This window comes from Hyposmocoma kahamanoa, unplaced genomic scaffold, assembly GCF_003589595.1.
Source record: "Hyposmocoma kahamanoa isolate Upper Pololo Valley unplaced genomic scaffold, ASM358959v1 66, whole genome shotgun sequence".
NCBI lineage: Eukaryota > Metazoa > Arthropoda > Insecta > Lepidoptera > Cosmopterigidae > Hyposmocoma > Hyposmocoma kahamanoa.
Window position 1 is genome coordinate 5,260,818 of NW_020653854.1, and position 24,844 is coordinate 5,285,661.

Below are 24,844 nucleotides of genomic sequence, written 5' to 3' on the forward strand. Positions count from 1 at the left end.
AAAGTAAGATTACATTAGAAAATAACTAAACTGTGTGGCCTAAAAGATACTAGGGTGAGTGGGGTCCATACATAAAAATGGATTACATATAAAAAAACCGAAGTACGTGGAATTACGTCTATTTGCTAAGTTTTATTAAAATATCCTTAAATTCGCTACTATACAGGACTTGACACTGGAGATAATAAAAATCGGTTCTCACTACTCAAAGAATATTGAGAGAAAAACGCCTTGAATTGGAGAAATAGCAAAATCAACCATTAAAATAATTGCTATAGTGCTATTTATAAAAATGAAACTTCATGCGTGAACAGCCACTCTTAGAGGTGAATGATTTCCTTCAAAATGAAATGGGACCACTATGGGGAAGTACCCCCTTTTCAACTAAAAAAGAATAATGAAAATCGGTTCACAAATACCGAAGTTATCGCATAACATACATACAAAAAAAAACAGTCGAATTGAGAACCTCCTACTTTTTTGAAGTCGGTTAAAGACTACGTTTGTTGTGGCACATGTACGCAAATGGATTATGGACAGCTGGATTCCAAGGAAAGCTGAACACCTCTATATAATCACTAGTGTTAAAAAAAACTCGTTTACTAAAAGATGCAATTATAAAGAAACTTACATCCTGATCAGACAGCCAATTAATATAATCTGTAGCAATGTCCACGTGGTTGCAAAGGTCATCGATGTAGAAACACTCCGCCGGTATTTTGGGCTTCTTCGGGTTCGTAAAGTTAATTTTGTTCAATGACGACAGCGTATTTAGGATTTGTATTATGCTGTGAGTGAAGTAAATTCTCTGAAAAATAATTTTATTCATTCTAAATAGTGAATATACTTTTTTTTTATAACGTCTGTACCAGAGTCCCATTGCTGGGTGGCGTCCTTTCCATTTGTGAGTTGTGGTCCAACAGACTTGAACAAGAGAATAACATTTTTAAATTTTGGGATAACTAAGAATTACGTGATAAGTAATTTATGTACGGTGTGTATAACACACCTCAACTGGTAGAGCGGTAGCCATGTTGAGGCAGCAGTCACTGGTTCGTGTCTAGTCGGATCGATATAATTTTAGCTTGTTTGTTCGATCTTTGTATTAATAATAATAACACAGTAGTGGAGTGGGAAAAAACATCGATCGAATTTTTGCAAAATGCGCGCGCATTATTGTTTAATTTTTCTTTTCACATTGGCGAATAAAATTTTCGCACTATTAGTGTAATAAGGTCACGTCTACAAAATGACTTTACAAGAAGTCTACGAACGAAGTTAGTCAAAGTTTTTATATACTTAAATAGGAGTTGTAAAATTTCACATATCGTCGCTTTAGAGTGAAAACCTCGCATATGCGTTTGCACATAGTTCGTTTTTACTGTTTTTTGTTGAAGAAAAAAATTATAAACTTCAAATATATTATTAAAGTAATATAATATCTGAAAGAGTTATAATATAAGTAATTAAAACGCTTACTACAAACATTATTGCGTTTACTACATTGTACACCACATTTTTATCTTCGTCCTGAAAAATGAAATAGAAATCACATACGAGGTATTCACTCTAAGACAACGATATACATAATTTGTTTCATGTAGTTCATATTATTTGTATGACTTTCAGGTGATAAAACGACTTTTGTCGTATAATCACGTGTGGTTTTATTATACCAAGAGTCGGAATTTCACTTGATTCGTGTTTTTCTGACGGATCTAAAACCGACGTCACATCAATTTCAAGATGTTCAACCTTTTGTTGTTTACATTAATGCACAGTGTACAAATTGATCAACAAGATGACTATTACGAATTATTAATATGAAAGAATGGCACCTTATTGGCTCGCACGATAGGCTGCATGAGCTCGTAGACGATAACGCTCTTGAAGATGTCGACGAGCATCTCGAAGTACTCGGGCGTCTGCGCCTCCCACCACAGGTGTACGATGCGCTGCGGATGCGTCGACAGGCGGTTGTACGCCTCAGCGAAGGGGCCCTACCGGACACTCACCACATACACACGGATGCAAAAGGATATAATACCAATTTGAAACATTTCGTAAAAAGCAGTAGGTACTCATATAATTTTACTTTGTTAATCCTTTAAGAGCGTTGCGCACTACGCCCGATTCGTATCAATGTGAAGTGTCACAGGGACATTGTATCTCTAGGTGTACAAGCGATATTCGTATTTTGACGGATTGGAAACGGATTTAATGCACAAGAGAGATCTGAAGTGGGTCCGAGTTTTCTAGATTTTATAGTCTCGGATTCGGAACGAATACACTTTCGGATGTAGTGCGTAAACTCGCTTACTGTAACTACTATGTACAACGTAATTGTCATATATCAGATGTAATACCGTATGTAATTAGGTCCGGTGGAAATTTTTATTATTTTATTACTTACGATAATATTGTAGACTATTTAAATAAAAAAAATTGTCATTGAACTTTGATAAAGAAAACTAACCTGGAAGTATTTAACAAATAATTTAATGAAACTAGGGAATTGCCTTCACCTGGTTTCAAACGATAAACGACCTGTATACCATTTGTATAATAGTTGTGGTAGCCCATCGGGAGAATGGTTGCTGCTCAATTAAGAGGTCCACTGTCGGAATCCTCGACTATTGAGTGAGGGCGAGATTTGTGAATGTTTTGTAACAAAATCTCTCGTGACGTGAAGTCCCCAGTCCTAAACATTGCCTAAACCTCCTTCACTTAAAGAGAGACCCGTACCCAGCAGTGAGACTGCCAGCAATGGTACTAGAATAACGATAACTCTAACAATATATATACAATTACAAGATTTTTTTACGCACACACTCCCCGCACTAGGGAAACCCTGTATCGCAGGTGCCATGAACACACACACACCTGTGTGTCAATACAAATTACACCCAAAATCACGAGAAAAATAAATGTAGGCCATACGAATATTTCTCCCGGCCCAGGAATCGATCCCAGGACCTTTGCGTGGCAGACCAGCATGGTAAATATTCGGCCACGGAGGCGGTTAGTTTTATTTAGAGAAGTTTGTTTCTTAAATTCTATATACCATAAACGCGCATATGGTACACGGTTACCTCAAATTATTTATTCATCTCACGTCATCATAGCCAGGTAGTCATTACGAACAAGCTTTATATGCAGACATGCAAATAAAACTAGTTCTCGTTTACACAAAAGTGTTATTTCATAATAATTTAAGAAAGTCTCCGTAGTTGAAGAATTATGTTGATCTAATATGCGAAGGCGGTGTATGGAAAAGCCAATAATATACCTGCAATTCTGGATGCCGTCGAGGGTTCCTCATTTCGTGATAGAGTGGCAAAATTAGAAACATTCTAAGTGCCTCCGCGTCCGGCGGGGAAACTTTCATCTTCTTTATTATGTTCTCCGTTAGGTGGTTGAATATCTGTAAATAATAAACAAAATTTATGACACAAAGAGACTTTATTTCCTTATAAATATAAGGAAATAAAGTCTTTTTTGTAAATTACTTTAAAGTTAGTCAAGATATGATGTCATGCGTGACAATAACGATCGAATATATTAAACACATGGTAATAACAAAAAAATAATTGTAAAGAGCTTCGTAAAGAAAATAGTAAGGTCTGCTAACTCGTTCCGTAGTTCTGTTGGGAATGCGATAGCCCCGGTTTGGCGAAAGTGTCGCTGGTTCGAGTCCAGCCGGATCAAAATAACTTTTCTTTGTGTTTGTATCAATTTTCGATCTTTGTATCAATAATAACAACACACAGTGGAGTGTTTTCACAAAATTATATTAAAATCATGGTAGTAAAAACATTATGACATTCAATAAAATATACAGGCTGTATATTTGAAAGTGAGACATATTCATGCATGTCATAGTAAATCAAGTTACAACTTAACATAGACTAAAATAAAATTAGGATATGGGATAGAAGAAAAAATAAATCAAGAAATTTGTTTTGGAGTGTACATAGGAATAAACCGATTCCCTTTACGCTTGATTTCAAGTGCATTGGGGATACTACCAAGTGAGCGCCGAGTGAGACAGCAACAATAACAATGATTTGACATCTCTCTCTCACCTACTCATTTATGTTATGACGAAAAAGCTGTTATCGAAATGATTACGTTAATTATTTTTTTACTAATGTTAATTATTTTTTACTTATGAGCTATCATCGAAATGTTTTACATACTAAAAAAGATAATTAAGTTATCATTTAATAAGAATTGAGGTTTTTGGCGTAGTTAAAAATGTGAAATCAAATTATTTACAATGATTGATTTTTTAGTTATTTACACTTACGTGGTACGGAGCAAGTGTTCAAAATGTCCACCGTTTTCCACAATGCATAGTCTAGCACGTCGTAGTAATTTTGTTTTAAATTGATCAACACAAACACATTTTGTCTCACAGTATAAAATGCTGAGATAATCCTCTCATGCAACAACTTCGACACTGTTCACATCCTCCGCGTAAACTCCAATTTGGGAACATTTCAATAGCTCGCTTCATACTATCACCACTTATTGCGTAAAGTCGCACCATGTCAGTCAATTCGACGTTAGAATAAATATCCATTTTGCAGGCGAGAGGCGCGTTCGCTGCCGGCGCAGTGTTCGGGCAAGCGGAAGTACAAATAATTTACGTGTCTTCGCTAGGCCAAGGTCGCGCGTGCACCGTCTCTGCAAACAGTGCCGACCTGTGCTTTGTTTTTCGGCGCCGTGCCGCCGCGCCTCTCGCCGTTGAGTCCGTCGGAGCAATAATAGTGGTGTGCATAGATTTCGATAAGTAATGTTGTTCACAAGTAATAGTCGATAATTTTTTTTTTTTGTAAAGTTTAAGTTCACTAGTTTATTTATTTTTTTTTTGGTTCAGAATTAGGAATATAACGCACTCTATAAATATGTCTCACTTTCAAATATACAGCCTGTATGTTAAGAGCTGTCAAATATATTTTTTTATCCTGAAATACTACCCTGCTAGTACAGACGTAGAGTATAATCATTGAATATCGGGAAAACTCGGCAACCACGAATACTTCCGAACGCTGTCGCCGCGTCTATAACTTATCGTAATAATGACTAATTTAGGAAATGAAAATATCGAGTTCTTAGGTTTTCGCGATTGTTACACATAGGAAATGAAACTATTTTTCCGGATTTAATTCGCGTATATTTGTTGACCGTGACCGTGACCATGGGACCTGTAAAGGGCCTGAAACGTCGGTTTGTTTGAAAAAACAAATATACGCGATCTAAATCCGGAAAAATAGTTTCATTTCCTAAATGAAACTATTTTTCCGGGTTTAAATTTGTTTTTTCAAACAAACCGACGTTTTACCGGTTTTTAGCGATCTAAATCCGGAAAAATAGTTTCATTTCCTAAATGAAACTATTTTTCCGGGTTTAAATTTGTTTTTTCAAACAAACCGACGTTTCGGGCCCTTTACAGGTTCTTACACACACACACACACACACACACACAGGTCATTTTACAGGAATGGGAAAAAACAAATATACCCGATTTAAATCCGGAAAAATAGTTTCATTTCCTATGTGTAACAATCGCGAAAACCTAAGAACTCGAAATGACTAATTTGTTTTCATGACAATTAAATACGAAACTGTATTCGTCAACATCTAACATTAGAGTCATTGACACATTCCAGATTTTATTATCATCGTCAACCCATACAAGCGTCTCACTACCGGGCATAGGTCTCCCTTCAGGCGACGGTTTTAGGCCATAGTCCGCCACGCTGGCCCAATGCAGGTTGGGGACTTTATGCGTTTTCTGAGGCCATGTGTCAATATTTATTCACAACATCTGTATCTACTTTTTTTTATAATGTCAAGTGACGGGACCAACAAGTCGTGCATAACAACTGCAGTGTCCGCAAAGCTTTAAAAAGCTCGCAAACATCTGAGGGGCACTGTCACTGCACCCGTCACCCTGATAATTGACATTGATAATTGAAAAGTTGACAAGTCAGTTAAAAAGTCAAGTTAGTTCTTTTAAATATTGCAACAGCCGCGACCTAAGTTAAAATTAAAGTCAAATAATCATTTATTCCATAGGTAAAATTTTTACACTTTAAAAAATGCATTTTTTAAACTACTGCTCGTTCGCTACGCTGGCCTCCCAGAGAAGAACGAGCAAGAAACTCTAGGGATTGCTCTTTTCAAATAAACTTAAATGCTATATGATACATTTTGGATCATATTTGTGTGGAATCTAGACTCATGTTGTCTTTCCATACATCTTTATCTAACACGTAGTCTACAATTTTGTAATATTATTTTTCAATTAAAATACTTTTAATATAAGTTTTAATCTTAGAAAATGGTAATCTTAATATATGCTCCGGAATCTTATTGTAAAAATATATACTTACTTATGGTTCCCCATAAAGTTTACCTTAGTTAAACGAAATCGTGGTACCGTCAGTTTGGACTTAGTTCTAAGGTTAATATTAGGGGTTAAAGTATGAAATTGCCGTTTTATTGCAATAGGTTCTTTGAATTTTCATAGAATCTTCATGGTTTGAGGTTTTCGAATGAAACTTTTTTCAAATGGTTTCTGTGATTTTTTTTTTTTAAATTTGAAACATTTGAATATCGACTTTCAATTGTTTTTGTTATTCAATTTAGACAAGAAAGATGGATACTGCGAAAATTCGAGTGATTTTTGAATACGAGTTCCGACGCGGAACTAACGCGGCAGAAACAGCCCGCAATATCAATGCTGCGTTTGGAGAGGGGTCTACTAATGAACGCACCGTGCGATTTTGGTTTAAACGCTTTCGTGATGGAAATTTCGACTTAAAGAACGAGCCACGAGGAAGACCGCCCACACAGGTGAATAACGATGAATTAAGAGAGATAGTGGAAGCCGATCCTAGTCAAACTACCCAGGAATTAGCGGCATGGTTTAACGTTACCTTACCCACAATATTGACTCACTTGCGTCAAATCAATAAAATAAAAAAATACGAAAAATGGGTGCATCATGATTTGACTGATCTGCAGAAAGAAACGCTTGTTGAAACTTGTGTTGCCTTGTTGAACCGGTACAGAAATGAAGGAATATTGGATCGAATTGTAACATGTGATGAAAAGTGGATTCTTTATGATAACCGGAAAAGAAAAATGCAATGGCTGACCCCAGGTCAAATGCCACAACAGTGTCCTAAAGCAAAACTTACCAATAAAAAGGTAATGGTAACTGTTTGGTGGTCTCAGCATGGTGTTATTCACTATAGTTTTCTCCGATCTGGTCAAGCAATAACGGCAGATGTCTATTGTGCCGAACTCCGAACCATGTTGACAAAACTAGCAGTAAAACAGCCCCGACTCATGAATCGATCTTCACCATTATTGCTCCACGACAACGCGAGACCTCACACAGCACGAGAAACCATTTTGACCCTTCAGGAACTGCAGTTAGAAACCATTCGTCATCCTCCGTATTCACCAGACCTTGCTCCAACGGACTACCATTTTTTTCGTGATTTGGACAATTATCTACGTGACAAGAAGTTTTCTTCCCAGGAGGCAGTACAAAATGCTTTCACACAGTTTGTGCAGTCTGGATCGTCGGAGTTCTATCGCAAAGGCATTAATAACCTTCCCATTAGATGGCAGCAATGTATAGATAATAATGGCAACTATTTTGATTAAATAAATTTGTTAAAAATTTAAAAAATAAACAATTTAGATTTTTAATACAAATCGGCAATTTCATACTTTAACCCCTATTATTATAGATGTCTTCTTTCTTAACGAAATTATGTATATTTTTATGGGCATACAAAACATTTGAGTAAGTGTACTGTGATTCCATGTTATGATACCAGTCTCCTTAAACTTTTCTCAGATAGAAATCTAAATGTAAGTTATAACTTACAAGTTCCTTAATAGACGTATTCTCGAATCGGCTTATTAGAGTGAAGGCCTCCTCTGCTTTCTTGATATCGATGCCGGGCATTTTGGTGTTGCAACTGAAATGCGCGTTGTGCGGCAAAAGGAAAGAGCCGTTGATGCACGCGATTGAACCGAACACTGTTTCCAGGTAGGCCATTAGGTCCTGAGAATCAACAAACAAATATTAGAACAACAAACAAGTGGAAGATTTTATAGACACATCCGTTACTTTGCCGAAATCCATATCATCGGCCATTTTCGTAAACCTCTTAGGGCCAGCGCATACCAAGCGGCCAGCATGTTATACCAGGCGGATGGCAAGACAGACAATATTACATTTATCAATGCATATTTTAAGCTATATAAATTTAAATGCTCTGAGACGTAAAGAGAAATGCGCCGAGATGCTCCGTACCAAAATAATTACTTCCATTTTTATTAAATTTAAAGGTTTATTATTTAATTTTCAATTTAACTGCCTCCGTAGCCAAACGGTCACTATGCTGGTCTACCACGCAAAGGTTCGATTCCCGGACCGGGAGAAATATTTGTATGGCCTACATTTATTTTCCTCGTGAGTTTGGGTGTAATTTGTGGTTGTCCATATTTATTGCTTACCTGACTAACGGAGTCAGACTCCTTAAACTGCTGACATAACTGCAACTTATCATAATTGAGCGACAGAATCTGTTTGGAACACTCTGGTGACCTGAAGTCCGTGCCCACACTGTTGAGTAGTAGGAAACTGTGGTCCCCCCCAGCGAACACTTTGATTGGACCACTGAACACTTCTGGAGAGAACTGAAAGAAATTTAGAAGTTTTTATTTAGACATTGTTTGTGTATTTCATATTTATACTTAATTTGTCACGGTACCTGTAACTATTGTAATGAAATAGTGAACAAATTTTGACAAAAAATCTGATTTGTTTTTATCCCAATATTACAAGTTCACATTACTTATTTTAACGGTATACTCGTAAGTACTCTTATTCAATGTATTCATATAATTAAAAGTCCATAATATTTATGTTATCATCTGTGATACCTGACCATAATCTAAAATTAAAAACCTTTTTAGTTTAAAAAAACATATGCAGTTTGATGATGAAATGTGCTAAAAAGAATTGAAAATTTTACGAAAAGTAAAATAGATACAAGCACTCAGAAAACGGAATTAGAAAGCAATTAAAATTATGACAATGCTTGTTTATGGCGACATAACCGTAATGTTATTCAAGCGTAATAATAATGAACGTTTTGCTAAAAAGAGACGAGGTGTCTCTCCACGAACTTTAACCGTTACATCTCTGGTATTAACATCGATAATTACAAATTTATTTTGGTTTCAATTGCCAATTTAAATTTTCTGGTCTGGGTGTTCTGGGAAGTGTCCACGGATTTTCGAAATTTCGTTATTTTGGTATTAATAGTACAGGGAAATCCCTAGTCTAAAATCAAGTAATTGGTGTGATTCTGACCCATTATCATTCTCGGACCAGTGTTCACTATCTAATTTCCGTGGCATTTGTTATTATTTAAGTATTAGATTTTTTATCGCGCAATATTATTTAATATTTGAGTACTGTATCGCGAAATATTATTTATTAATTACACGATAACATATTTTTAGTAAGCTGGTGAGAGTTGATTAAAGCAAACAAAAGGTAGAATCAATTTATCTCTACATTTTGTTTGCTTTATTGATATTTATTACCTACTGATATAATATTAACTACACAAAAGCGTGTAGTGTAATGTAAAGGTTATTAAAACAACTCGCCGTGCAATTAGATTAAAACATCAGAATTAGAAAATAAATAAAAAAGGGAAAATTTTACACGTAACGTAATCTACGTTAGTGGGTACACATTGCGACATTTGGCAGCGATGCAAACGCGATGCAGTCGCTAAATCGTCTACTTTTACACACGCGCGCGCGATTTTAAGCAGCGACGCAAACACGATGCAAGCGCGCGACTGCGTCGATACAAACGCGCGATTGCATCACTACAATTGGGATTTATAAGCGATTGCACCGACGCAATCGCCTATAAATCAAAAGAGTAGCGATGTTTGCATCGCTAATAAAAGTCGCCGCGTGTATCCACTCTTCGTCAAAAGGATAGTGTTACACAATAAATGAACAATAACTGTTGTTAGTACTTTCGCATGACTCCGTCCGTTTTTTAGTTTTCTCTAAGTCATCTCCGTGATATTATCGTAATAAGTATTTGAACGTTGCCGAAGTTGCCGGGAAGAACGCGCCTTAATTCTCAATACCTGTCTCTGATCATTCGTCTACTCCAGTCGAATCTATCTCAAAATTTTACAATATGTGGATAAATTTACCAGAACGCTTAATTTAACTAAATTATCCATTATCGGTCATTTTTCGGACTAGTGTTCACTATCTAATTTCCGTAGCATTTTTTATTATTTAAGAATTAGATTTTTTATCGTGCAACATTATTTAATATTTGAGTACTGTATCGTGAAATATTATTTAATAATTACACGATAACACACTTGAATAATTATGTAATAAAAATTGCCACGTAAATTAGGCAGTGAAAATTAGTCTGAGAATTACTGTTTTTATAAATATTAAGAATTGAAAAGGAAACAATTTTTTCGGTGTATTTAATAATAATAAGGGCCGGAAACTTTGGTTTGTCTGATAAAATATACGCGACAGTTTCATTAACAATATATAATATACCTTTAATGTTTTGTTTGCTTAATGTTTGCCCGGGCACAGTAAACTATATTTATTTTGTTGTTGTAAACTACACAACATGAGTTTCCACAAATGAATGGCTTATGAATAACGAATTCATAATAAAATATAACCTTTTTATAAATAAAATTCTTATTGTTTCCAAATTTATTGTGTTTGTATGTAACTTTGTGTGCGAGCTTATCGACGAAACAGAAATACACTCCACTATTGCAAATGGTTTATTTTCCTTTATCAGATTTGAGGGAGAATTTTTTTATAATATCAAGTGACGAGACGGATAAGTCGTGCGCCTGATGGTAAGCTACATGCCTGTCCATAACAGTTGCAGTGCCACTCAGAGCTTTAAATAGCAAAGATCTGAGGAGCACTGCCCCTGCGCCCGTCACCCTGAGACATAAGTTAACAAGTCCCATGTGCCTATAATTTCACCAGCACCCTTACCCTTCTAAACCGGAATCCATTAATACCGACATTACTGCTTGGCGGCAGAAATAGCTAAGGTGGCAGTATTTTCCTGGACGAATTCTTTCACATACTCATGTAAAACATATCACGCTCATTAAAAATCGTTGATCGCAAGATCTGCAGGCTCGATTCGTGGCTCGATTCGTAGCTCAGTTAGTATAGCGGTAGCCACGTTGAGGCGACAGATGCTGGTTCGAGTTCAGTCAGATCAAAGGAATTTTTGTTTGTGTTTGTTTGATAATTGTATCAGTAATAATAACAAACCAGTGCTTTCTCAAAAAGAAATTGATGAAAGCTACGACAAAAAAAGTGGTTAAAAATAAAAAACAAATATCTAAAACAAGCAAATAGAAAAATTCGAAAGGTCCGCTAGTTCGTTCCGTGGCTTGTTTATTGTTTACTGGAAAATTCGTTCGTTCGTTCGTTCGTTCGAATCCAGTCGGATCGAAGGGATTTTTTTCTTAGTGTTCGATATTAGTATTAATAATTAAAATAAATGAATATCATATCATATTTCAATTAAAAAAAATAAAAATCGGTGATGTAGAGAACAAAGTTATTTCGGCATTCTGGTAATTTCTTTTACACGTTATTATAATGGGATTACGACGACATGCGGGGAAAATACTACAGAACTCGCTAGGCAGTTCTCGGTACAAGGTCAATTTTTGAGTCGTGCTCGCACACTCGTGAAACTCACTCAACCCAAAGAATAACCGTCACGCTTGTGTTGCCATGTTTACGAAACTAAATTGACTAAACTACGATGAAAACTGTATACAGATGAAAGCAATACTACGAATAAAGCTCCATCTAAATATTATCAAATATTATAGAGTCATAGACTAAACAAAACCATAGATATGTCACAAAGATATTAAATAATAAATAAGTGACTCAACATTAAATTTGGATCCAAAAGTTTTTGATGTGCCCGGCTTGACTGCTGTTGGGCTGTCAACCTTTGGCTTCTTCTTGGGCTATGAAAGATTAATATCAATTAATTCGTTAATAATATATATAGATACTAAATAGTCATATAACACAAAGCAAATAAGTAGGATTTTAACAATTGTTGAGTCAAAAAATTTATAATTATAAAATAATAAATAATATTAGGAGCTTACACAAAATTAATATCTATGCCAGAGTAAAGGTGGTGCTAAACAAGGTGCAATGAATAATGATAAGTATTCGTATTTTAGAATTACGATATTCACCTTGGACAGATCGAAGTCAGTCAGCTAGAAAACATCGATAAGAACATTGTTAGTCCTTGTTATCCGTCGAGTATATAGCCAGAAATAGAGACGAAATGTCATTTAATTTATTTGAAAATTATTCTGCCAAATCATTACGGTGACAACTACGTTCCGATTGGCCAGCCCGAAGCTGAAACAATTGACGGGTGTCGTCAATTGTTTCACTTCAAATCGACCAGTTTAGCTTGAGCTATTGTGTAATGGACGAAAATTAAAAAATACATATTTAATATTTAATTACCAATGAAATGTGATTCCGTTCGTTTTGTAATGTGATGTTTTGCTGTTTTTCCCACACCAGCGAATGGAACAGCCCCCCATAATTAGAGAAGCAAGAACAATCTTTATTACAATAAACACAGAACATTTTTGGAATATACGAAGACGTACACACAGATCAGTTGTTGGCGCTGTATAATTTCAGCTTTCTAATTTGTGATTTCAGTGTAAACGAGAGTTGATATTTAAAAATGATATAATACCCATTTGCCAGATAAGTTGCCATGGGTGGATGGCCTTTAATTCGTCTCTATTTTTGGCTATGTACTCGATGTTGTTATCATAACATCGAAATGGAAAGTTGCGAGTTAAATAATATTAATGTATTGTAACTTTTGTGACAGTGAAACAAGGAATTGTTTTAGCTTTGTCAATTTAATATTCAGATTCCCGATGTTCGGTTTCCCGATGCTTCGCATTCGGCGAGTGTTCGGCCCAAGGAAATCACTTTCGTGATCATATATCAACATTTTAAATGATTTCTGCAAATATTTTAATATGGCGTATTTTTTAAAAAGTATTAATTTGATGATTTCCCTAGCCCAACGGTTTGCATTGTAAACGTTGAGGGAGGAGGTACTGGGCTCGATTCCCGGTAGTATCAATTTGGGAAATGAACTTAAAATTATCTGGTCGGGATGTACGGGGTAGTGCTACGGAATAAATTCCGCTACTCATAGTACAAGAAGCTGCCCGGTTAGAGACCATATATTCGTGTTGCCCGGCAGATATATAACATTATTCAATTCTTGTAATTACTTACTGGCGAATCGTCATTAGGCAAGAAAGAGACAGGCGTGGGCACTAGTGCGAAGGACATGCGGGGACACCCCAGTTGGCCTCGCGCGCCGTACCCGCAGGCCAGGATACGCTCGCCCACGCGGCAGAGGAGGTGCCGACGCCCACACGCTACTTGGGTCACTGTACTGCCCATTAGCTCCATTATCTGGGGATACAGGCCTTGTTAGCATATCTTGCTGTCTCGTGTACCCATTCTGCATGCATCTACGGTTTTCATACGATATTTTAACAGTCACGTGTGGTATGAATGAGTATAGCAACATAAATATTGTAAGTACAACAGATAATATCAGATAATAATATGTTGTGTTTGGAGTTTTGTGGTATCAGCGTTATAGATAGTGTTAAAGAAAAATAATTCAAGAGAGTACTTGTACTAAACATTAAAAAGACTTTATGCTAATTTGAGCATCTACCATGAGATTACACTGACAATTACCGCTAGGGACTGTGTGAAATGTTTGTATACACAAAATGTTGTTTCTTCTTGTGACCACTAGAGGCTGTATAATTTGCCATACAAAATTGCGAAGTAATTTACGCGGTCGCACATACAACTGTCATAGTAAACTCGTGGTCGAAGCACTGTTACCTTCAAACTGCACTATTTTCATATTATTTTTATATAATAACTGGAAAGTGAAGTTAGCAAACCAAATCACTAAAAAATTAGAGAAATGGCTTTTGGAAAATTGTTTCTTTAGCATCAAAGAATTTCTCGAATGTGTTGAATCATTGTATAACATCGGAATAGATAACAGTTAAATTTTGATTATGTAAATGTTTACATGCCCGTCGAATGGAGATATGCTGCGTTCATCTAAGTTATATACTTTATTACTATCTACTGTTTACTCTATATTATGCAAATAAAATCATTTATTTTGAACAAATTTTGTAGTAGAAAGCGCCTTAGGGCGCGTTCTCATTATGTCGTGACAACAGATAATCATGCAGTTTAAGGTGTCGTGGCTAGTATATTTAAATAAAGTTGTTGACACATACAACACGATTAACAGTCGTTCACGACTTTTTGACGCTCCGACGATAAATAAAAGGTCACGATAAAAATGTGACAATAGATAATCGCAGCTTCTATCGTGCAAACGACAGGCTAGACATGACTGTCGTTCAACGATAAAATAAACGTCCACGACACAGTCACGACAGATTGTCGTGATACGGGAACAGGCTAGATGCGACAGTCGTCCAACGATAAATAAGACTACGGCATAATGGGAACGCGCCCTTACATAGGGGAACTAATCTGTGCCTCTACCATGATCTTACTAATAATAATAAATAATATAAAAGAAAACAGGACAACAGGGTTACTTACTTTCCTCGGCACTAGTTCGTCTCTGGTGGCTCCGTGCCCGGTCTGTCCGTATTCCCCTGCCCCACATGTGAACACGCCACCGTCCAAGGTTAGGAACACCGTGAAGTCTTCGCCGCACGATACGTGGCATACCTGTATTTTAATGTCTTCAAGTATACGTTTCTAATAGTGGTAGTTGACATGACAGAGTGTTTAGCCTATTTTGGCATTTTCTTTAGACTTTGACGCCTAGACTGCCTTTGCAATTGAATATTTAGTTGGACGATCAAACAAAACGAGTAAATTTATAAGCAACAGACGATCGACATAGTTTTTTGTCGATCAGCGTGAGTGTGATCAGACATAATCAAGTAAATGTGTAAGAAGTTTGTAACTAGCATTGCAAGGAGTAGCTCATAAAAACGTTTTAATAGAACGAAAATAAAAATGTTTACTTAATATATTGTCAATTCGAAACTACTTTGTTTTGTTGAGCTTTGACGCGAGTTTTCTGGACAGCGATCCTATAAGTGACGATTGTATTAGATGACATTTTCTAAAATTTCGGACATCGAAAAACAAATGCCGAGTTGTGTCGTAAAATTATATAGCCATAAATTTTACTGCACGTCACTATTGACAACAATGCACATCAGTTAGCTCCTTCAACGTAGTTATGAATTAATACGAAACTTGATGAGAGGACATAAGCCAAAACGGCCATCACAGTGTGCCGGTACTCTATAAACATTCACAAATGTATGTAATTAACAGAGTTCACAAAAGGGGGAGGTCCTCAATTCGACTGTATTTTTTTGTGTATACTTTACGCGATTACTCCGATTTTGATGATTCTTTTTTATCAGTATTGGTCCCATTTAAGTTTGAAGAAAATATACCACCTCTAAGGGTGGCAAACTTTCATCCCCTGAAATAGGTTTCGCGCACTTTGTGGTAACCGATTTCTTTAAAACTTAGCAAATAGTTGTACTTCCACGAACTTTTGAGGTAGTTTTTTTTATAAAAAACTTATAATTTAGAAATCAAAGTCCTAAGTACTGGACGTCATAGGGATTGGAATTTTTCAATTCAGAAGCGATTCTCTCACTGTGCTATTACAAAAAAACATGCGTGTATCTCCATCAAGTGAGACGGAGGTCTAATTTCTTCTGTATAAGTCTCAATAAGCTGAATAAATGTTTCTTTTTTCTGTCTTCTATTTAATACGGTTTAAATCCATTAGACTAGTTTCAAAATGTAATAGTTATTAATTCTTAATTCAATTAAAATTTTTGCAAAAACGAATACTTATTAATTTAAATATGGCGACGCTACAAAAACCTGATTAGGTTTACCCGTACACAGCAATTATTGGTGATAGCTCTTAACGAAGCTGGCAAAGTCTTTTGCTTACTTATAACGTGCGTACCAACTTCCATAAATATCACCCGATTATAAAAGGCGAACAACGAAGATGCAAGCAAACAAATTTCATGAAACAAACACTCTACATCTTCTTTTTTTTCCGCATACGCAGCCACGCCACACTCAACATAGCCCCGCACTAAGGAAACCCTGTATTAAACCCAAACTCACGAGAGAAATAAATGTAGGCCGTACAAATATTTCTCCCGGCCCGGGAATCGAACCTGGGACCTCTGTGTAGCAGTCCAGGATGATAACCGGTCGGCATTAAACAAAGAACAGAATAAAAAACAGAACATGTCCAAAAATTAGGTTGACATAGTGTTCATTGGAGGTATCGATTTGTACCGGGGCGCCATCCTTCTATTTATAACATTAAATTCAATATTAAATACCAAGGCCGCCACGTCAACTCCTTTACATACCTTAACATTCCTGAGCGTTTTCAAATGCGCCGGGTAACATCTGTTGTCTCTGTCTGATAAGCCAAGCTGGCCATGTGTGTTCTTGCCCCAGCCGAATACGGCACCCGATCTGTTGATAAGGGCATTTAATTTATATTTATTTTATCTCCAGTCTGGGGAAAGGTCGATCGAGTACGTTTCTCAGCTTGATAGTGTTCTTAAAAACAGATCTGTGCCTCTACCATAAGTTAATAATGACACTTGTTTAGTAGCAGTAGAGTTCCTTGTGAAAGAGTGCATTCAGGCAAGTACTGTCACCTTACCTATTTCTGCCGTAAAGCAGTAACGTGAGCGTTTCTGCGTTTCGGTTTTGAAGGGTAAGGGTACTGATGAAATTAGAGGCCCACGAGACTTTAAAGTGTCAGAAGACGGGTGAAGCAGTGTAGCAGTGCCCCTCAGATCTTTGCGATTTAAAACCTCAGAGTTTTAAGAGTTTCGGCACTGCAACCGTTATGGACAGGCGTGTCGCTTACCATCAGGCGCAAGACTTGTTCGTCCCGTCACTTGACATTATAAAAAAAAAGACGAACGTGTACATATAAGGACAGAAACAGATACAAGAAACGAAAGACGTAGTGTGTGATATTTATGACTGTAGTATTACGACATAATAAACATAACATTCACAAACATAAGTAAGTAACAGTAGAGCTCCTTGTGAAAGAGCTTGTCCAGGGAAGTACTGCCACCTTACCTATTTCTGCGGCCAAGCAATAATGTGAACGTTTCTGCGGTGAGGGTGGCGGGCGCAAGGCAGTGCCCCTCATCAGATTTTTTGTGATTAAAAACTCCAAATAGCAGTACAGCCGTTATGGATAGGCGTGTCGCTTACCACCAGGCATGGTTTGTCCCGTCACTTAATATCGTAAAAAAATTCATGCCTTTGGATTTCCATTGGTGTAGGCAGATCCTACCGATCACCACTTTCCACGATCTTGGCAAATCTATATTGCTTCACCTGCGTTCTTCAATCTTTACATACAAGCCGTCTTATTTATCTCACTACGCATTGTAGCCCCATTTAAGAACATTCTCGATTTGACCTGAGAATGTCCTCCGAAGCCATCCTCTTCATATAACGGGTGATTCATTTGTAGGTACTTTTTTCAAACTTAAGAAATTGGTTTTTTGAATGGTAATAAAGCGAACCCGTTTTTATTATATTTTTTTAGTGTTGAAAAAAGTACCTCAATAACGAATCACCCATCATAAAAGTATAAAATTTAGACAGCAGTACAACAAGCTTCACATTAACGAGTCTTGTTCCGTGCACTGGATGCAATATTCGAACAAAAGTGGATAGCTGGATATGCTGTTGACTGTACATTTGCATTCAAAAAACAGAATTGATCACACTAAAAACGAAGTAACACAGGATATATCGTGACTCGTGGTATACGATTTTTTCGTGTAAATTTGTCTGAGGTTAAAAATCAAAATCTCAAGTAAAGATAAACATATAAATTCAATATTACTGCATCGTCATTTCACCAACAGATAAAGAGTTTGATACAACACTAATGTTTGTATGTTTACCAAAATTTTAAAGTAATCATAGAACTTATATATACCTTTGCACAAACAAAACTCATGGAAATTAAAATAAAACATAGACACTGACACAATATCTATCTTCTAATTTTAAAAGTTCGTTTTACATAATGTATACATAAAATATCATTGCTTTGATAATAACTAACAATAACCACATCCGTTACTTGGTAACTTTGCGTAAAATACGAGAAAATATAATAACAATCATAGATGAAGCGTTTCCGTTTATATTTCGTTATAATAAATAAATAAATAAATATCCCATCCAAATGCCTGTTTAAAAGTAACCGTTCTATTTACACTTTTCCTTTGTGTTTTGTAAAAAAAAAGGACAATCATTATTGAAGATACTCTATCATTATGCTTACTAGAAAAGAAAAAAAATACCAATAATAATTTTCGACAACTGTAGAATAGTGACCAGAGAAGTTTTCATTTTAAATAACGTATTATTAAATATCGAGTTATCAAGTTTTCGCGATTGTTACACATAGGAAATGAAACTATTTTTCCGGATTTAAATCGCGTATATTTGTTTTTTCAAACAAACCGACGTTTCGGGCCCTTTACAGGTCCCACTGTCACGGTTGACTGAGGTGGTACAGTCTTCAACCAGTTATGTCTAATATTGATGCAAACTACCCTACTTTTTCACTATAGTTACAATAGTTATTAATTAAATACCTTATCTTTAATTTTACAAAGAAAACATTCCAATTTACGCTACATTAAGTTTTACAAATTATTTTATTGAATGAATTTTTATTAAGTTCAATTTACTTCCCTGTTGAAATTACGATATTTTTTAATTTCAATGGCCTCTCGCAGCATCCTGGGTAGATAACGGACTTCTTTTGCAAGGACCTGGGGTTTGTCAAACTTCATTGAATGTGTAGGTTTATCCATGACATGCTCGCAGATTGTGGACTTGTTTACGCGACGGTGTCTGACATCAGCTATATGTTCTTTGACGCGGGTACAAATACTTCGCGTAAAGACGTATTATTAAATTTTAAATTTGGTTCTACAGTGAATGCAATAATTATTTTGAATATTGTTTTTGTGATACAAAGTGACGGGACGAATAAGTCGTGCGCCTGGTGGTAAGCGACATGCCATGCCATAGCAGTTGCTGTGTCACTCAGATGTTTAAATTGCAAAAATTTGAGGAGCATTGCCATTTCAGTCGTCACCCTGAGACATAAGTTGACTAGTCCCATGTGCCCGTAATCTCTTTGATCTGGTTTAATTTCACCAGAAAATCCACCCTTATTATTATTTTTTCACACCCCGCTCTAGGGAAACACTGTATCGCGCGTGCCATGGACACACATAGACAACCACAAATTACACCCAAACTCACGAGAGAAATAGATGTAGGCCATAACAATATTTCACCCGGCCTGAGAATCGAACCCGAGACATCTGCGTGGCAGTCCAGCTTGGTAACCATTCGGCCACGGAGACAGTTAGTAACACAGTTGGGCAAACGACTGGGTTTTAATCCAGTGCTTTGTTAATGCCGAGTTTAAATCGGGTTAAAACAGATTAATGTCCGAAATCGAGAGCAAAAACTATAAACAATTAAATATTTATAAATCGAATTTTGTTCATATTTTTAATATAATAATATTTATTGCTTGCTCACATATTTTGCATTTCTCAAAATCGATACAGAAAATCGTTGATCGTATACATTTGAATCTATTTTAATAAAAATCGAATCGTAATGCATCCCTAGTAGTAAGTGAGAACCAACGAGATTGCATGGCATTGTGTAGAGTTGGCTCTTTTTCGTCTAAAACATTTTATACATCGAAATTCTTAATAAGTATGGAAATATACCAAGTTCCGTATTATATTACGACTATATGGTTTCCGCTTCCACTATTTTGGCACTTTGGGCAAAAACGCCATTAAACCCCGAGCGGGTTTGGGTTTTAACCCACTGCCAATTATGTCTGTAATTTATTAGATAGCAATCTTATCAATTTTTTATACAAGGCGCTAGACTATTTTGCGTCGACGTCAAAGTAAATCGTTACAAAACGGCCTGGTGGAAAACCAAATAGGAAAAATGATTACCAGAGCTTAGATTGGAAGGAATCAACATAATAACGCGTATATTTGTTTTTTCAAACAAACCAACCGATTTTAAAAAAGAATACAGGATGGGAATACAGCGTGTTAGTCAACTGAAGGAATAGATAATCGTTACTCCTTTTTTAACACTTCTCTGGTTCATTTAGGGTCGTATTCTAGAACTCTACTCAATGCTCAAGTCAGGATTGCACTGGAAACACAAGCACTGGAAATACGACCCTAATGGCAGAGACTTGAGTATGATTTCGAGTGCTTTAAACCATACTCAAATCCTGACTTAAGCATTGAGTAGAGTTCTGGAATACGACCCTTAGACTCGATACGTACATTTTTGTTACGTAACACAACCACAGAATAATATTACTGTGCTTGTGCTGCATTATGTTGTTTTAATTTCGTTGTTGTACCTATTTGTAAAATTGTATCAGTTTGCCGGATTATCTTTTTGTTTTAAAGTATTATATATTAAGTTTAGGAGACTGTAGGTTTAGATATTTGTTAATTTCAAATATGTATTTTTTTCCCATATATCTAACTGTTTGTCTACTACTACACTAATATTAAAAGACATTTTGTCGATGGACAATTTCTTTATGTAAGTTATTTTTATTTTAGGAAATTATGTTAAAGTAAAATTGCTTATTAGTCTTGTAAAATGGCTAGATTGTAATTAGTTATCAGGTTTTGCTTTGCTTTATAACAATTTTTTTTCAAAATGTAATCGCAAAGATCTAAAGACTATGTACAAGGAGTTTTACAATTTAAAGTAAATAGATAAATTGCCCGTTATACGTAATATAAGGACTAAATTTCTATATAATTAACAATAATGAATGAATATAACAACTTGTAATAAGGATACATAAAGGATGCATTTACACACTGTTATCCAGAAAAATGTTGGTTAATTCAAATGCAGAATACCACTCAAGAGAAGTTAACTGAACATTATCCTTATTTATATAAATAGTTAAGGTAAATTTTTAATTGCAATATCAACTGCGCCAGAGAATGAGGACATCAATACATTAGAAATACATATATTATGTGCATCGCACTGCAATAGTCAAGTTATGTGAAAGTCGAATAATCGAAAGAAGAAAAATAGTACTATAACAAATTGAAAGCAATCTTGTAACGTCGCAATGGTAAAATTAATTTTTTTTTTTAAAAGACTTCCCACATTAGATTTAGAAACCGAGATGGGGGCTAAAATCAGACTGAAGGCAGAAACAACATTCACATTTCTTAATTTTTTTTTGCACACTGTTCCATACTAGAGAAACCTGTGTTGCAGGTGCGATGGACACACACAGGATAAACGTAGGCCATACAAATATTTCTCCCGGCCCGGGAATTGAGAGTTAAACAGCATTGAGCGGGTTCAAGTATTATTTGTAATCTTTTACATTAAACACAAATATAAAGAAGAAATCACACCATCAGTAATAAAGTGAATAATTCAAAAAGTAACATTTTTGGGAAACTGACAAAATAAATAATAAAATGTAACGCACGAAATAAAACTAATACGGATACTCGTATTACTCGTACATCGTTTTTCATAATATACATATATTTTCAATAGTAAAGTTTTTTGAAACCTATTCTGTATATAAAAAAAAATTTCGGATCTAAATCGCGTACATTTGTTTTTTCAATACAATACGTTTTATTTTGAATTTCCTTTTGCAAATCGTATGTAGCGTAAGTTGGAATGTTTTTTGTGAAATTTAAAATAACGTATTTAATAAGTAATAATTATTTAATAACTTTTGTAAGTATAATTCGGAATAGGGTGATTGATATTAATTAACACAAAAAATTACAAGGGAAAACAATTATATAAGTAGTGTAGTTTATATAGATAATTCAGATTTTTTCTTCTGGACAGCATGAATGACCCCCAATTATTTCGGAGGCCTCTACCGCTCTAGGACTCTTCAGCGCCCACTGGGAGGGCGCGGTAGCGACCACTTTGGGAAACTGCTCTAGATGTACCTACTCGTTTTATTTGTACCTACCTACTGTAGGTGCTGACATAAGCTCCAGAGAATTCTATTTTAGTCAGTGGGTGTACTCTATGTATAAGCTCCGGCCTTTACCCAAGTTCATGTTATATTTGGCACTTACCTAATTTTCACATAAGTGTATTTTCCATAAATTACAAGATACGTCACTTTTGTTGGCGCGAAATAGCAACTTACTTTGACAATACAAACGTGTGGTGACTGCCACAAGCGATCAACGCTATAGGTACGCCGATAAGTGACGTGATTTGTTGCGGTGTCGTTTCTTTACTCGTCATAGTGCCTAGCCCGCACTGCCCATAGTTGTTGGCTCCCCAAGCAAATAGATCTCCATCTAAAAAAAATGTTATTGAATAAAAATAACACAATATGGTTAACAAGTACTAATGCTAGGTTATTGCATTGTATGTAGGTATGACAACCACCTTTTAATATTAAGCTAAAGGCATTAAGGTTAATAGACTATTTTCAAAATTGGTTTAAGGCATGTAAATGTAAGCAATCATTGTGGTAAACGGTATTCCATATTGTAGATTCGGTATTTTCATAAAAATACGTAAAATATTACTCGTAAGAAATAAGTAACAAATAAATGAGGCTAACAGAGCTAAAGTGGTATAAGCCACATTTTTTTTTTATCAGCAATATTATTTTAAATAATATTAAATTATATAATTACTTTATATTCAGATGTAATTGTCATGTATAAAAAAACATTATTAAATATTTTTTATACATGGAAATGGCAATCAAGTATAAAAAATATGCACTATATCATTTAAAGTGATATTGTAGGAAAAAAAAAAATTGAGTTACACTACTTTTGTACTATAGCCTCAAGAATAATAATAGTAACATGAAGCAATTTTTTTTTATATTAAAACATAAAAAAATATTTCACCCTGCCCGGGAATCGAACCTGGGATCTCTGTGTGGTAGTCCGGCATGATAACCGTTCAGCCACTGAGGCAGTTAAATATAACATACTATCAGTAGGGAATTTCCTGTACTATGAGTATCTTATAACAAAATTAACTCCAAAGTACTCAATACACTCAGATGGGACTAATTTAGAATGGTTCATTATTTATATTGCTCAAGAGCCACCAATTAGTATATTATATATTCATAACGGGAGACACCTTCCTGATAACCTGAACACTGGGTCTACCTATTTCAGGCACCAGTTTTTGCATAATACGCAAACCTCTGTTAGATTCTTACATTACATTTATTAAAGTACTGTTATAACGCCGCCTGCTGTACCTGTCTTTTGACTATTGTTTTTGTTTTGTCACGTATTTGTTCTTGTGTGCAATAAAGTACATTAAAATTTGTGGATACCAAACAGAAAAAAAGAACTTTTTATAGCTATTAATGCTAAGAGTAATATTAATCAGAGTGTTTCAATGCATATTTTATTATAATGTATAAAGATAAACTAAGATTAAGAAACAGATAATGCTGATTGTAGTTTCTTGTAAACATGACATCATTCTTGAATATACACAATATATTGTGTGCCTGGGCTACTTTTTAATAACACTCTAGCATACGGAAGACCAGAAATGAATTTCTTATTCTATAATTGTTTCACTGTCTGTTTACATATACCATAGTCCAATAAATACTTACTATTCGATAAAGCTACAGAATGATATGATCCACAGGCAATTTGTATGACATTTTTTGTGGCTAGTAACTTCACTATTTTGGGTTTATCTTGGAAATTGACGCCGAGGTTACTGCCAAGCTGACCCATGGAGTCTGAACCCCAGCTGTACGGCTGTCCCCACTCGTCCAGAGCCATGGAATGCTGGACACCACATGCTATAGATGTAAGGGAACAATTTTTCACAAAATCTACTTGACCTGGAAATAAAGAATTCTTTGTTGAATCAGAGGGAAGTAACAATGGAAATAAATTACTAAGTTTTTTTATAATATCAAGTGACGGGGCGAACAAGTCGTGCGCATGATGGTAAGCAATATGTCTATCCATAACAGTTGCAGTGCCACTCAGAGCTTTAAACCGCAGATTAGAGGGGCACTGCCACTGCGCCTGTCACCCTGAGACACAAGTTCAGTTCACACACTGGGACGCAGCATTGCTCACATAACTGCTTGGCGGCACAAATAGGTAAGGCGGCAGTACTTCCCTGGACGAACTTTTTCACAAGGAGCTCTCAGGAAGTAAACTCCGCGAAACTCCGCGCATCCAGTGAAGGAATTGGGCAAAATAGATACGCTTACTGTGAAATTTTTTTCATGCACTTCATTTTATCATCATAACCTCGGCATTAAATTAATATATTTATTTATTAACCACAAACGCAACTGCTATCACCAACACTACCACAAAAAATATACCCGACACATTTCCACTCTGTACGGGGTATACTCTGGAGTTGATTGTTCAACGCTCGGCCGAATTTTTTTTCTTTTCGTAAAGTAACGCCTGAATCTAAAATT

The 24,844-nt window shown here is 35.7% G+C and overlaps 1 protein-coding gene across 2 annotated transcripts in view; it reads right to left on the minus strand.

Moving 5' to 3' along the window:
* Positions 1 to 24,844, minus strand: part of LOC113231747 (probable E3 ubiquitin-protein ligase HERC4) — a 40,127-nt gene that overhangs the window by 12,137 nt on the left and 3,146 nt on the right. Inside the window, exons 3-13 of one of the 2 annotated variants that reach the window (XM_026466246.1) lie at positions 24,008 to 24,244; positions 22,550 to 22,706; positions 16,647 to 16,755; positions 14,818 to 14,949; positions 13,441 to 13,623; positions 12,357 to 12,380; positions 8,548 to 8,730; positions 7,913 to 8,092; positions 3,290 to 3,424; positions 1,839 to 2,000; positions 632 to 808 (exon numbers count right to left, since the gene is read on the minus strand). In XM_026466246.1, coding sequence (XP_026322031.1) covers positions 632 to 808; positions 1,839 to 2,000; positions 3,290 to 3,424; positions 7,913 to 8,092; positions 8,548 to 8,730; positions 12,357 to 12,380; positions 13,441 to 13,623; positions 14,818 to 14,949; positions 16,647 to 16,755; positions 22,550 to 22,706; positions 24,008 to 24,244 — 1,679 coding nt within the window. The remainder of the gene's footprint in view (positions 1 to 631; positions 809 to 1,838; positions 2,001 to 3,289; positions 3,425 to 7,912; positions 8,093 to 8,547; positions 8,731 to 12,356; positions 12,381 to 13,440; positions 13,624 to 14,817; positions 14,950 to 16,646; positions 16,756 to 22,549; positions 22,707 to 24,007; positions 24,245 to 24,844) is intronic. The other variant, XM_026466247.1, reaches the window with a different exon arrangement.